The 16477-nt window shown below is 43.0% G+C and overlaps 1 protein-coding gene across 1 annotated transcript in view; it reads left to right on the plus strand.

Annotated features, from left to right (window-relative positions):
- The window catches only part of mxra5a (matrix-remodelling associated 5a), a 77608-nt gene that overhangs the window by 20442 nt on the left and 40689 nt on the right, over positions 1-16477 (plus strand). The window contains exon 2 of the mRNA XM_059963752.1: positions 11974-12393. Coding sequence (XP_059819735.1) covers positions 12185-12393 — 209 coding nt within the window. The 5' untranslated portion in view covers positions 11974-12184. The remainder of the gene's footprint in view (positions 1-11973; positions 12394-16477) is intronic.

Raw genomic sequence — 16477 nt, forward strand, 5'->3', positions numbered from 1 at the left:
TTCACCCTGTACACATCAGACTTCCAATATAACTCGGAGTCCTGCCATGTGCAGAAGTTCGCTGATGACACGGCCATAGTGGGGTGTGTCAGGAATGGTCAGGAGGAAGAGTATAGGAAACTGATACAGGACTTTGTGATATGGTGCAACTCAAACTACCTGCGTCTCAACATCACCAAGACCAAGGAGATGGTGGTGGACTTTAGGAGACCTAGGCCTCATATGGAGCCAGTGATCATTAATGGAGAATGTGTGGAGCAGGTTAAGACCTACAAGTATCTGGGAGTGCAGTTAGACGAGAAGCTAGACTGGACTGCCAACACAGATGCCCTGTGCAGGAAAGCACAGAGTCGACTGTACTTCCTCAGAAGGCTGGCGTCATTCAATGTTTGTAGTGAGATGCTGAAGATGTTCTATCGGTCAGTTGTGGAGAGTGCCCTCTTCTTTGTCGTGGCGTGCTGGGGAGGCAGCATTAAGAAGAGGGACGCCTCACGTCTTAATAAGCTGGTAAGGAAGGTGGGCTCTGTTGTGGGCACAGAACTGGAGAGTATGACATCGGTGGCAGAGCGGAGGGCGCTGAGTAGGCTACGGTCAATCATGGAAAACCCTGAACATCCTCTGCACAGCACCATCCAGAGACAGAGAAGCAGCTTCAGTGGCAGGTTGCTGTCAATGCAATGCTCCTCAGACAGGATGAAGAGATCATTACTCCCCAACGCCATTCGGCTCTACAATTCAACCACCGGGGCAAGACATGTTAAAGTGCCGGGGTTAGGACTGAGCTTAAGTTACCACTCAATGCACTTTAGTAAACTATTTAAGAACTTTTTAAAAGCTATTTATTAATGCTTTTTGGGAGGGTGATTTTAGATGCATATCATATTTATATGAGTTAAATACTGTATGTAATTAGTTTTGCTACAATAAGTGTATGGGACACTGGAAAAATGTTGAATTTCCCTTTGGGGATGAATAAAGTATCTATCTATCTATCTAAAATGTTGAGCATGTGCCTTCAGGGTCCTGTACCTCCTCCGTGATAGTAGCGACGAGAAGTGGGCCAGTCCTTGGTGGTGGGGTTGATTAATGATGGATGCCATCTCTTTGTGGTATCATCTTTTGAAGATGTCCCTGATGGTATAACGATACAAGTGTACCTCTGTTGTACATGGGCTGCTGAGGGTACCAGACATTGCTGTGCCTACTTCCACCACTGCCCCCTGGCAGCCCATTCCAGACACCTACCTCCCTGTGTTAACAAACTTGCCCGGCATATCTCCTTTAACTAATCCCTCTCTCACCTTAAATGCATCTACTCTGGGAAGATGTGATTCTGACTGCCTACCCTATCTATTCTTCTCCTAATCTTATAAATTTATACCAGGAATCCAGTGGATCAGAATTCCATGCACTGAACTCAGTGGGTACTTTCCAGTTGCAAAAGGAAATCTTGTCCCCAACCAGAAACCTTGCTAATTTCATTCAAGGCATCTTATCATCAATTCACAATTCGCAAGTCAACATCACATGACTGACTGTGTAAAAATGAGTAAGGTGGTTGGAATTAGTACATTTTTCTTTTGCTACATAGACATTGCTGGGCAACAGAAGCTTGAGAATGCGCACCATCAAACCCAAAGACAGCTTCTACCTCACTGTTATAAGACTCTTAACCAGATTTCTTCTATGATAAAGATGAATTCTTGATCTCCCGGTCTATCTTGTTATGGCCATGGCACTATATTTGTCTTCCTCAACTGTAATTTCTCTGTAATTGTAAAACTACACTCAGTGGCCATTTTATTATGCGCCTCCTGTATCTAATAAAAGTCGTCACTGAGAGAGAGAGAGAGAGAGAGAGAGAGAGAGATGCGGGGGTTGGGGAGGAGGTCTTGCGCTAAAACAAATAGATCCATACATCACACTTCCTCTCCCTTTAGATTAATGCACCATAAAACTGAATGTGTACAAAACATTCAATAACTCTTTCAATAAACCATATTCCAAATAAACATGCTTTCACAATAACGGTACATAACTAACTTCACTGGCCTAAAGATTCAGTTTTTTTTTTGAGTATCACTCTGTTTCATTCAGGATATTGCAGCTGGACCTGTGGAGAGGCATCAGGTTTGGTTGACGTCTTGTCTAAGACAATGTTCTCAGTTTCCAGTGTCACGTTGTTGTCAGTGACATAATCCTCACAGAGAGGTAAGTCCGGTGACTGTAATGTGTCCGTCTTGTTAGATGCAGTCGAGTCAGATGTGTTCTTTGGTTGAGCATTCAGTATCTGGTCCACATGACGTCTCCATGTCTGATCTCCAACATCCACTGTGTACATCAGTGGTCCAGCTCTTGTGTAGCTATCCTACCGGATGCCCACTTGTTAACTTGGTAATCATGCACTAAGACTTTTTGACCAATCTTGAAGCTCTTTGTTGCTTCACCTGGCAACTGGTTGAACTGCTTATTCTATACTTCCCTCCGGAGGTCTGGTTTCAGGAGGTCTACACCAGATCTCAGATCTCTGCTCACGAACAGCATTGCAAGTGTAGGATTTAATCACGTGATTGTTGTCACGTGAACACAGTTCTGATACACAAAAAGTAAGATGTTCGACTTGTCCATCGCTTTAGTGGACTTCTTGAAGGTTTGGATAAATCTTTCAACCAACCCATTTGCTGCTGGGCGGTGAGAAATGCCTGATGCTAGTTTTCTTCATTAACAGTCGGAATTCTTCTGGCATGTATTGTGGTCCGTTTGTCGCTCCCAATTTGTTCCAGTAAGCCATTTCTGGTGAAGGTAGTCCTCAGGGTGGAGACAGTCTTTGCTGACGTGGTTGATCTCATTGATATAACTTCCGGCCACTTCAAATGATCATCCACAACAATCAGAAACGTGGAGTCCATGAATGGTCCAGTGGAGTCCATATGTACTCTTTGCCTTTGCCACGGTGATGACAGCCACCCCCATGTGTGTATCAGCGCTTGAGGGGGCGTATTTTGAATCTTTTGGCATTCCAAGCAGTTTTTTGCCAAGTCTTCAATCTGTTTATCTATTTCCTTCTCAAACACCTTCTGATTAGCATTGAGCAGCTGTGCCAGTCTTTGGTTAGTGCTACCATTTCGGATGCCATTGTCTGTTGATGCCACACTGAGAGCTTTGATTGATGCCAGTCTAGTTTGACTATGCTCAACCACTCATGCCTGAAAAGTGCTGGCCCTCCACTTCTCGATACATAAAGCTCTGACTGTTGTGTTTGGCCTCCATACATCACCTTTATTTTCAGTTTGCCTCTGGTGGACACTTTTTCACCTGTGTAGGTCTTTGGCATCACTGAGGTCTTCTCTAATGGTATCTCAGAAAACATTGTGTTGTAGTCAGCCTGTGGAATTATGGACAAAGCTGACCCTGCATCCAACTCCATTTTCAGTTTTACACCAGACACATTGTGATCCATATAATATTGCAATCTGTTTCGGTAACACTATGCAGTTCTAGGCATGACAGTCCAGCTTTGTCAGACTCTATGTTGTCTGATTCTGTTTTACATTCGGTAACTTTATGCATTTGCTTAGTTTTGTGTTTGAGAATTTTCACTCAGTTGTGCTTTTTGTCTGCCTTGCATATTCTCCCTATGATGCCTGTGATACTTTCGGCAGACTTTTTGTTTGAACCTACAATCATTTCTATCATGGGAGGATTTGCCACATCGATAACATCTTGGGCTTTTTGCACCATTTGGGGACATTTTGTGCATTTCACATTCTAATCTCCTTTTCTGTAGTTCTTCCGCATCCTTTCCTGCAGTCTCTAACAATATTGCAATGATCAATGCCCATCCTAAGATTAGGTCTCTTTTGGATAATAGCCTCATTTGAGTGAGTTGACTATTCGTGCCACATACAAACCTGGATGCATTAATGCATCTGAAAGTTCACCGCTAAAGTCACAGTACTGGGAAAGTGTGCGCAGTTCTGCAATGTATTCAGAAAGGCTTTCACCTTTTGACTGGTTCCTTTCATAAGATCTAAATCTCTCAGCAATTAACAAAGGTTTAGGGCTCAATTAATGCTGTAAAATTGCAACAATATCATCGAACGTCTTGCTTGCTGACTTTGCAGTGATTACTAAGTTGTGTAAGAGACTGTACATTCTTGCTAAGAAGTAGGGGTTTTCTTTTGCTCCTCCACATTGTTTGTGTTACAATACAGTTCCACCCACTCAATATACAATTTCCAGCCTTCATCAGCGCTATCAAATACATCGACTTTCTCGACTGAAGCCATTGCCATGTTATTTTCACTTTAAATTCAGTGCGTCCTTCACTGTGTACAATGTACTGTACTCACGCCTTTCATAGCATCCGTGATGGCTTTCTCGTGCTGTTTAATTCTCGCTGTTCCATCCCCTGTCAGTGCAGATCATGATATTTTCTGACATTCAGGTTCAAGTCAAGTCAAGACACTTTCTATTGTCATTTCAACCATAACTGCTGGTACAGTATACAGTAAAAATGAGACAATGTTTTTCAGGACCATGGTGTTATATGAAACAATACAAAAACTACAGTCCTGACGAGGGGTCTTGACCCAAAAATGTCGACACCACTTCTTCCTATAGATGCTGCCTGGCCTGCTGCATTCCACCAGCATTTTGTGTGTGTTGTTTTAATTTCCAGCATCTTCAGATTTCCTCGTGTTTTTGTTTTTAAAAAAACTAAACCGAACTACGTTAAACAACACAAGTCTAGTGTAGTTTTTTTTCCAGTGTTTTTTTTTACGTAGTTCAGTCTAGTTTTTTGTACTGTGCCATGTAACACCATGGTCCTGAAAAACGTTGTCATACATACCTACATACATACACACACTCACTGACTCACTGTGTGGCTAGGTACAGCTCAAATGCAATCTATATACATTTGCTGACGATACAACCATTGTTGGCAGAATTTCAGATAGGGACAAGAAGGTGTACAAGAGAGAGATATATCAGCTAGTTGAGTGATGTCATAGTCACAATGTCAGGAAGAGCAAAGAACTGATCGTGGACTTCAGGAAGAGTAAAATAAGGGACACACACCAGTCCTCATAGCGGGATCAGAAGTGGAGAGAATGAGTATTGTCAAAATCCTGGGGGTCAATATCTCTGAGAAGCTAACCTGGAGCCAGCATAGCGATGCAGCAACAAAGAAGGCACAACAGTGGCTATACTTCATTGGGAGAAGACTTGATATGTCTCCAACAACAATCGCAACTTTCTCCAGATTTACCATGGAGAGCACTCTCACTGGCTGCGTGTCCATCTGGTATGGGTGCTGGGGGCGGGAGTGGGGCTACCACTCAGGATCGAAGTAAGCTGCAGAGAACTGTAAAGTTAGTCTGCTCCATCAAGAGCACTAGACATTTTAGTATCCAGGACATCCTCAAGGAGCAATGCTTCAAAAAGGTGGCATCCATCATTAAGAAATCCCATCACCCAGGATGCTACCATCGTTGCTACCATCTGGGAGGAGGTACAGAAGCCTGGAGGCACACACTCAGCAATTCAGGAAACAGCTTCTTCCCCTCTGCCAACTGATTTCTGTATGGACATTGAACCCATGAATACTACCTCACTATTTTTGTCTCTCTTTTTGCACTACTATCTAATTTAACTCTCTCTCTCTATATATATATATGATTTACAGATTGTAAATGTAATTTATATGTTATACTCCACCTCATTCTAACTCTAGGAGAAATATTCTTGTTTTTATTGAAAGAAACAGCTGTAGTTTCTCTCATCTCTGCTTTTTACACAGTCTTCTCAATAAATACTTTGTTAATCTGACTCTGTGGAATTTATTGCCACAGACAGCTGTGGAGGCCCAGTCATTGGGTATATTTAAAGCGGAAGTTGAGAGGTTCTTCACTAGTAAGGGTGTCAAAGATTACGGGGAGAAGGCAGGAGAATGGGTCTGAGAGGGATGATAAATCAGTCATGAAGGAATGGCAAACAGACTCAATAGGTCAAGTGGCCTAATTCTGCTGCCAGGTCTTATAGAACCATAGAACAATAGAACATTACAGCACAGAAATGGTCTTATAGTCCTATAGTCTTATGGTTAATTGCACAATCAACTGTTGAATTACAGACCTGTTTCACTTTAACTCACTGATTAATGCACAAATGTTACTGGATGAGAGATTTTGAACATAAAATTGAGGCTGACGCTTAAGTTCAGCACTGAGGGAGTGCTGCACAGCTTTAAATCCCATCTTTCTGATGTAAGGTCAGATTACGACATCAACCACTCCCAAGGATCATCAGATCTGGCATTAATGACCAATGTTTTTGCTGTATATTCCATGAAATTTAAAAAAAACATATGTAATATAGATAGATAGGTGTGTGTGTGTGTGTGTGTGTGTCTAAGATTTTTGGACAGTATTGTACAGGTTAGGGTTAATGAGTTGTGGACATTCCATGTTGGCGCCAGAAACGTGGTGAAACTTGTGGGCTGCCCAGCACAATCCCCGCTGATTTGATTTGATGCAAACATGCATTTCACTCTATGTTTTAATGTACCTGTGACAAATGAAGCTAATCTGTCTTTAATCTCTCAGTTCTCCCTATTGTTGCACCAAATAATGTGCTAACAAAAGAATGTATCTCAAGTGTGTCTTTTTATCGTTTCTCGGCTACTGAACACCTCTGTGTGTGCTTCCTGGCATGTGCAATGTTTCAATACCTGGTCGAAAGCAATAAAAAAGCATGTGGAATGCATTAGGACAAAGGTGATGCCGATGGTTTTTCCATTAGTATTTGAAAGTTAAAACACTCTTTTGTGTGTGTGTGTGTGTGTGTGTGTGTGTGTGTGCCAAACTTCATCAGAATTGTTTTATTATTGTCACAAGCACTAAGGTAGAGTGAAAAGCTTGACTGGTATACAGATCAGGTCATTACACAGTGCGTTGAGATGGTAGAAGTTAAAACAAAAACAGAATGCATAATAAATTGTAACAGCTACAGACAAAATACTACGCAGGTAGACAATATGGTGCAAGACAACGTGGTCAATTGTTAGGTTAAGAGTCTATATTATCTGACATGGGTGCGACGGTAGCGTAGCGGTTAGCACAACACTATTACGGCTCAGGAGGTCAGAGTTCAATTCCAACGGTATCCATAAGAAGTCTCCGTACATCCTCCCTGTAGAATGAATGGTTTTCCTCTGATGTTCCGGCTTCCTCCCACAGACCAAAGATGTACTGGTTAGGTTAATCGGTCCCGTGATTGGGTTAATCAGAGTGGTTGGATGTTGCTGGTGCTACGTGGCTCAAAGGGCTACACAGACCTACTCCGTGCTGGATTGCTAAATAAAATAAATGAATTTATGTACTAGAGAACCAACAGGGTAGAAGTTGTTCTACAGCCTGGTGGCACATGCTTTCAGTCTTTTATATCTTCTGCCTGAAGGAAGAGAGAATGTCTTGAGTGGGTGGAGTCCTTGATTATGTTGGCTACTTTCGTGAGGTAGAGAGAATTATAGGAAGAGTAGCGTGGACAGCTAGAATTTTCTAAGCATTAAAGGGGTGACAGTTTATATTTTAGGGATTTGTTATTCATGGCAGATCGTAAGCAGGCTTACTTGTGTTAATGGAGTATTAACTGTGAGAAGTTTGTTAACGAGCAGTTTCCCTCTGAATTTTTCAGCATGAACTTTTAACGTGAAGATATGGTAAGTTCATTGCGAAGAGTGTGGAGAGGGTAAATGTGAGCTGAGAGTCTAAGAGAAGCATATGTCACCTTGGGAGCGCAGAGCCAGTGTCAGGGGACAATAAGGGTGCAGGAGCAACACCTGTCTGGGTAACCCCCAAACTGATGGCATGAATATACATTTCTACTTCCGATTTAAAAAAAATTCTTTCCCTCCCCTCTTTTATTCCCCACCCTGGCCTCTTCCCTGTTCTCACCTGTCTATCACCTCCCCCTGCGTCGCCCCCTCCTTCCATTTCTCCGTTGGGTCCACTCTCCTCTCCTATCAGATTCCTTCCTCCCTGTTATGTTTTGTAATTTCAAGAATATTAAACTAATTCAAAGGAAGTCACAGGAGACCAAAATACAGTTCTAACTTTGTGTTTTTCTTTAAGAGAGGTGCACACGTATCACATGGTAGAGTGGTGATGTATGCATTTAATGTATATTTACATATAACCATAATGAATTACTTATGTTAACAGGAATGCTTGATCAGCCAATATATATACAACAACACCCAAATATTTCATAAATATTAAATACATAACACTCTCCAACCCTTTACTTTTCCTACCCACCTGGTTTCACCTACCACCTACTAGCTTCCCTCCTTATTCCCCCATTTTTAAAAATTCTGGCATCTTCTCCCAGCCTTTCCAGTCCTGAAAGAGGCCTGAAACATTGACTATCTATTCACTTCCATAGATGCTGCCTGACTGGCTGAGTTCCTCCAGCATCTTGTGAGTGTTGCAAAGCTTCTTGTCAGGCTAGGGGCTCAACAGGTCGGAGGTAAGAACTGATAATGGTGTTATAGAGTTGTTAAGTCATACAGTATGGCAATGGGCCTTTCATCTCAACCTGTCCATGCTGACCAAAGATTCAAAGTACATTTGTTATCAAAGTATGCATGTCGTATGCAACACGAATTCATCTTCCCACAGACAGCCAGGAGACAAAGAAACACCATGGAACCTGTTCAAAGAAAACACCAAACAACCAACGCGCAAAAGAACGAACAAAATGCACAAACAACAAAAGGCAAACAACAAACGCAAACCATGAAACACCAAACCACAGAGTGATTGAAACAGTCTAGGAATGTTCGGTTGAGTTTAGCGCTGTGTCATTCATTGACTGCAGCCAGTCTGCCCGGAACAAATTCACACAAAATAGCAATGAGAAAGAGTAACCAGATAAGATAAACGAAAGAGACCAATCCACAAACCACGTTGATTAAATCTTGTCGAAAACTCAAGATTGTGGTGCAATCCTCCAGCAGCCGTGAGCGAGAGAGAGAGAGAGAGAGAGACCGGTCAAGTGCAGGCAACCTCCTCCGGCAGCAGTGTGCAAGAGAGTCTGTCAAGATTCTCTGCTAGACCCATTTGGCCAATATCCCTCTAATCTTTTACAATCTACGTATCTGTCCAAGCTAAATTTAAATGTTTTTAATGTACCCACCTTGACTATTTCCCCTGGCAGCTCATTCCATATTCTGACCACCCTGGAGTGATAAACTTGCCCTTCATGTTCCGATGCAGTCTTTTCTCTCTCACCTCAAACCTATCCCCCAACCTTGGGAAAATTGACAGTGCACGTTCTCCCTATCTGTGCCACTCATGATCCCATACACTTCCACATGCTCCTATGCTCCAGTGAAAAATGTCCCAACCTGCTCCACTTTTCTTCATTACTCAGTCCGTCACGAACATCTTCATAAATCTCCTCGACACTTTTTACAGATTAGGTAGATGGATAGATACTTTATTGAGCCCAAAGGAAATTACGGGGTCACAGTAGCATTACAACTTCACAGACATACAATGCTAGAAGACAAGTAAGAAGAATAAATAAAAATAGGGTATCTTGAACAGTCTAACAGGAGGGGGTCATCACTTCCCCGGCTATAGATTGACTCATTATAGAGCCTAATGGCTGAGGGTAAGAATGACCTCATATATATCACTCTTTGGAGCAGTGCACTTGTCTTAGTCTATTACTAAAAGTGCTCCTCTGTTCAGCCAAGGTGGCATGCAGAGGGTGAGAAGCATTGTCCAAGAATTGCCAGGATTTTCCGTAGGGCCCTTTGTTCTACCACAGCCTCTAATGTGTCCGGTTTGACTCTTGTAACAGAGCCAGACCTCTGATCAGTTTATTGGGCCTGTTGGCGTCACCCAAGTTGATGCCATTGCCCCAGCAACCCACCACAGAGAAGATTGTACTGGTGACAATAGTTGAACACATGAAGGAGAGGCTGGCATACTCCGAAGGATCTCTATCTCCTCAGGAAGTAGAAGTAGCTCTGGCCCTTCCTGTACACGACCGCTGTGCCAGTGCTCCACTCAAGTCTGTTGTCCAGGTACCTGTAGGTCCTCACCACATCCATGCCCTCTTCCTCACTGCAGTATGATTATGGTATAACTACTTACTTACTGAGATACAGCACGGAGTGGGCCCTTCTGGCCCATTGAACCTTGCTGCTCAACAACCCCTGATTTGACCCTGGCCTAATCATGGGTCAACTTACTTTGACCAATTAACCTACCAACCAGTAAACCTTTGTACTGTGGGAGGAAACCAGAACACCCGGAGGAAACCCATGCCGTGATGGGGGAGAACGTACAAACTCCGTACAGGCAGCGGTGGGAATTGAACCCGAGTCCCCTGTGCTGTAAAGTGTTGTGCTAACCACTGTGCCAGCCCACTACAGTACTGTGCAAAGCTCTTAGGCACATATACAGTATGTAGCTAGGGTAACTAAGACTTTTGCACTGTACTGTAGAACAATACAGCACAGAACTACAGGCCCTTCAGCCCACGGCCTTTTAATCTAGTTGAAGATTCATGGTTTCCTGTACAATAGAATTTTGTACAGAGATTCTAGCGACCCCAAAGTCTCACCAGCAGGCATTAGGTTTTGCCAGACAGGAAATGGAAGGCCAAGGATGTAGTAAAGATGGTTGAGTCACACCTGAGGCACAGGGATCTGGGAGGGACAGTGGCATCTGGTCAGATAGGGCTTGGTAGCTTCCCTTTACTCTGCTTCGACAGAGCCCACGGCAGGGACAGGCGCAAACTCATTCAGGAAGAGGTGGTAGCAGGAGTTGAGGAAGTGCATACCGCCAGGATGGTAGGAATGGGGCAGCAGGGAGCTTGGACAAGGTGAGAGTGTGCTCTGAAGTGGAAGATCTCCTGCTCCAACATTTGGTTGGCAGAACCTCAGTGCATCAGGTTCACGATCCAGGCCAAGTACGACGTCCTGCCTGGTCCAACGAACCTTCTTGCTTGAGGCAAAGGTGAGGCACCATCATATCTACTCTACCCTGGCAGAGGGACCCAGGAACAGGTCCTCAGCAGCTATTGAAAAGCCCTGGGAGAAGGCTGCTACTGCTAGCGCCATGACCAAGTGCTGAGGGCACTGGCAGGAAGTATCTTCTCGGTCATTAGCAACAGTAGGCACCTCTGCCAATCTGAAAAGCCCATATCCTTCGTCAAATCTGGAGACCTACCGCAGCCTCAGTCCAGATCACCAGCAGGTTTACTCACCACGGCGTCTGACTGGCCACTGACCGTTGATCTTGCCAAGCAAGGAAAGTTCCCTGACTTCACTGCATCATCATCCCTTGAGGCCCGGCATGGTGAATCTGTCAGAAGGCTCAATGTAGGTGGTCATGGTAGAAATGGAAGTTCCTTGGGATTGAAGGGGTGCTTAAGCATAAGAAAGCTAAATATCAGGAACTGGTATTTGATCAGTAGATGACTTCTTGTCTAACTGCATGCATGAACCTCCCTCCTCTCCATTCTCTTCTCTCTTCTTTCCCATTCCCCATTCTAGCTCCCCTCTTACCTATTCTCTTCTCATCACATGCCTATTACCTCTCTCTGGTGATCCTCCTCTTTCCCTTTCTCCTTTGATCCATTCTACTCTCCTATCTGATTCCTTCTTTTTCAGTCCTTTACCTTTTCCACCAATCACCCCACCCCGCTTTTCACTTCATCCCCCTCCCTCCCACCTACTTGCATCCTCAACAGCTTAACTTATCACCTGCCAGCTTGAAGTCCTCCCCCCCCCCCACCACCTTCTTCCCCATTCCTTTCCAGTCTTGATAAAGGGTCACAGCCTGAAACGCTGACTTCTTATTCCTCTCCATAGATGCTCCCTGACCTGCTGAGTTCCTCTAGCATTTGGATAATTTCTTGCATTTATGATTTTTTTTTCTTTTTCTCTGACAGGACACACCAGAATTTTTATGCAATACTGCGATGATCGTTTTCAAAGTGAATCTTTCCTGATGAACGGTTCAACATTGCCAAAGTAACATCAGAAAGACACACGCTAAGAAACCCAAGGAAGAGCCTCCACGAGTCGCCAGCTTAAAGTGTATCACGTTGTCCTTCGCTCTGCCACCCACATCATTCGAATTTAGCCACCTCTGACAGAAGGATGGCAAAGGTGTTTGAGGCATCGCCCCTCATGGTTCCCTTGGTAACCCTCTCCATGGTGCTGATGTTAACTCTGGGATTTTCAAGCCAGGCACTCTCATGCCCACAACCCTGTGCCTGTTACTTCTCCGCTGAAGTTCACTGTACTTTCCGATCACTAACAGCTGTTCCGGCAGGAATACCAAAGACGGTGGAAAAGATCAATTTTGGGTGTGTATTCATTTAGATATGATTCTATTATCTGCAAGGTTTTTTTTGTAATCTGCAAGACTGGAAGTGTGTGAAGCAATTCATTTTGGATGGTCGAATTTGAAGGTAGAATACAGGATTGGTGGAATTCTTAGCAACATGGAGGAATGGTGGGATCTTGGGGTCCACATCATAGAACCCTAAAAATCACCATGCAAGTTGATAGGATTCTTAAGAAGACGTATGGTGTGTTAGCCTTTAGTAGAGGAGGGAATGAGCGCAAGAGCTATGAGGTAATGTTAGACCATAAGACTTGGGAGCAGAATTAGGCCATGCAGCCCATCAAGTCTGCTGCAACATTCCATCATGGCTGAGCCCGGATCCCACTCAACCCCATATGCCTGCCTTCTCGCCAGATCCTTTGATGCCCTGACCAATCAGGAAGTGATCAAATTCTGCCTTAAATATACCAACGGACTTGGCTGCCACTGCAGTCTGTGGCAGAACATTCCAGAGATTCACTACTCTCTGGCTAAAAAAAAAATTCCCTCCTTACCTCTGTAAGGAGTGTACAGAAGTTGACTTGATAGAAGTGTACAAGGTGATAAGGGGCATAGGTAGAGCTAACAGCCAGAGACTTTTTCTCAGGGCAGATTTACAAGGTGACATAACTTTAAGATGATTGGAGGAAAGTATAAGGGGGTTGTCAGAGGTACGGTTTTTACAGAGGGAATGGTGGGTGTATTGAACACTCTGCCAGAAGTGGTGGTAGAGGTAGACACAATAGGGGCATAAAAGAAATACTTAGACAGGAAACTAGATGATAAAAATATGGAAGGTTATGTAGGAGGAAGGATTAGATTGAGGTTGGAGTAATGGGTCAGCACAGCATCAGAATCAGTTTTAATATCACCGGCATATAGCGTGAAATTTATTGTCTTAGTGGCAGCACTACCAAGCAATACATAATGAAAGAAAAATAGTGAATTACGGTAAGTACATATATAAAACAGTTTAAATAAATAAGTAGAATAAAATAAAATATAAAACAAATAGTGAGATAGTGTTCATGGGTTCAATGACCATTCAGAAATCTGATGGCAGAGGGATAAAAAGCTGTTCCTGAATCATTGAGTGAGCACCTGCAAGCTCCAGTACCTTCTTCCTGATGGTAAACAAGAGAACAGGGAATGTCCTAGGTGATAGGGGTCCTTAATGATGGATGCTGGCTTTCTGAGGCATCAGTCCTTGAAGATGTCCTACAGAATCTAGAAGGGCCAGTATTGTGATGTAACGTTCTATGTTATATAAGACAATTTTTACACAGCTACGATATACAGGAAGTGGAATTTTAATTGAATTGACAGCATTGAGACAAATTTGGCTGGAAAATGTGTAAGGAGGATGGGGAATGTAATTCTCCATGTATGAATGACTCCTTATGTTACATGTGTGCTGTATTCCTGGCCCTAGATGTAGCTTATTGGTGACAGCTTGCTGAGTCAAATCTTCATGTGTTTAATTCCCCCTCAAGGGTCTTGAGCACCACCAGTACCCCCACCATCCAGAGCATGCTCTTTTTTCACTGTTGCCTTCGGGCAGATGTACAGCAGGCATTGCCTAATGTCCCATTCCACCAGGTTCAGGTGCAGTTATTATGCTACAACCATCAGGCAACTGACTCAGTGTGGGTAACTTCACTCACCTTAACACTGAACTGATTCCTCAAACCAGCAATGGAAACCTGGAACCCAGTTTCCTTAATCATAAATTTTCTTTGAACTTTTGTACTTTGAACTATGATTTTTGTTACTGTACTGACAGGGCACTCAACCATCAGCAGTGTTATCCTTCGTCAGAACTGTTAAACTAAAGCACTCCCTTCTCTGAAGTGAAAGAGAAGGTTGGTAGCTGGGGATGGCTGATTGTTTGTAGGCTGCTTGTTCACAGAGCCTGAAGGTTAGGTCACCAGCATTTTGTCACCAATTGAGGTGACATCATCAGTACACAATTAAGTATTGCCTCTGCTGAATGCTCGAGTTTATATATAAACAACTCTCAATTGCGCACTGATGTCACCTTGACTGATGACAAAATACTTGCAACTTAAAGTCCAGGCTCAGCAAACTCCCTTATAAACAAACTCCCTTCTTTCTCAGTAGGGATAAACAAAAATCCATCGTGGCTTTAATCAAGGAAGCCAAGGGAATATGTATGTATGGTGTCTAAGTAGCTTGGACTTCGTTTTATTCCATTTATAACCTTATTCATCAGAGTTCTTTTAATTGTTGGCAAGGAAATGTGGACTGTGCACATCTGTATAGCTAGGGTGCCTAAGCCTTTTGCACAGTACTGTTCATTGGTTAAAATAGGAAGGTAGTTAGGAAATAGAATTGCGAGTACTTAGCTTTGTATTAGCTGATTAGTATTAAGTGTTATTTGGTAATTGGAAAGGCATAATATAAAGTAGATCATAAACTTTAATAAACTTTAAAACAGTGTAGTACAAGATGCCATTTACTATAACCTTCTTGAATAATTTGATTAGGAAGTGAATACAGTTTAACATGTGGTTAAGAAGATGGTGCAGGAGGGAGGGTTTCACATCTTTGGATCATTGGGCTCCATTCCAGGGAAGCTGGGCCCTGAACAGTTAGGATGGTTTGCTCCTGAGGTGGAGGGGGACTAATATCCTAGCGAGAAGGTTTTTTAATGCTGCATGCCGGTAGTTTTAAACTAGAGTTGCAGGGAAATGAGAACCAGACTGCCAGAACAGATAGTGGAGAAGTTGTGAGGAAAGATGATGGTAAGCCTACATGGAAAGTCAGGAAGTTTGAGCGTGATGTGTCTGATGTTCTGAGTTATTTATATTCCATGTAAAGAGTATTGTAGGAAAGGCGGAATATCTTAGGGCATGGATCAACACATGGAATTATGACATTGTAGCCATTTATAAGACATGGTTGCACGAGGAACAGGATTGGCTGCTTAGTGTTCCGTTGTTTTAGATGTGATAGAGCAGAAGGGATTAAAATGGGAGAGGTGGTATTACTAGTGAGGAGTCCTGCATAGGTCTGTAGTCTTGTATAGTTTCTCTGTGTTGTTTTTTTATGTAGTTCAGTCTAGTTTTTGTACTATGTCATGTAACACCATGGTCCTGAAAAATGTTGTCTCATTTTTACTATGCACTGTACCAGCAGTTATGGTCGAAATTACAATAAAAATTACTTGACTTGACTTGAAAGACTTTACAGCAGTGTTCAGACAGGACAGAGCAGAGAACTTATCTACTGAGGCTGTATGGGTGGAACTGAGGAATAAGAAAGGGGTGACCACATCAATGGGATTATATTATAGACCACCTAATAGTCAGCAGGATTTAGAGAAGATTCGCAGACTGTTGCAAGAAACCTAAGTTTGTGATAGTAGGTCATTTTAACTTTCCATATATTTCATTGGTTCTCCCATAACGTAGAAGGGCTGGATGGGGTAGAGTTTGTCAATTGTGTTCACAGAAGCTTCCTTATTCAGTTTGTCGAATTCCCAACGAGAGAGTATGTGATACCAGATCACCTATCAGGAAATGAGACAAGCATGTGACAGAAGTTCATGTTGGGGAACACTTTGCATCAAGTGATGATAAATAATGCCATTGGTTTCAAGATAATCATGGAGGAGGATAGGTCTGGTCCTGAGGTTGAGATTCTGAATTGGAGAACGGACAATTTTGATGGGATCAGAAAGGATCTGACAAGTGTGGATTGTGACAGGCTATTTTCTGCCAATGGTATACTTGGTAAGTGGGAGTCGTTACCAATTTTGAGAGTACAGACTTTATTTGTTCTAGTCAGACTAAAAGGCAGGGATAACCGGTTTGGGGAACCTTGGTTTTTGAGAGATATTGGGGCCCTAATAAGAAAACAAAAAAAGAGGTGTTTAGCAGCTATAGGCAAGCAGGGACATGAGGCACTTGAGAACTATGAAATGCAAGAGAACATTTAAGAAGAAATCAGGAGGGATGAAAGAAGCATGAGGTTGCTCTAGCAGACAAGGTGAAGCTGAATCCGAAAGGCTTCGACAGATGTATTAAGAACAAAAGGACAGC

This window comes from Hypanus sabinus, chromosome 3, assembly GCF_030144855.1.
Source record: "Hypanus sabinus isolate sHypSab1 chromosome 3, sHypSab1.hap1, whole genome shotgun sequence".
Classification (NCBI taxonomy): Eukaryota; Metazoa; Chordata; class Chondrichthyes; order Myliobatiformes; family Dasyatidae; genus Hypanus; species Hypanus sabinus.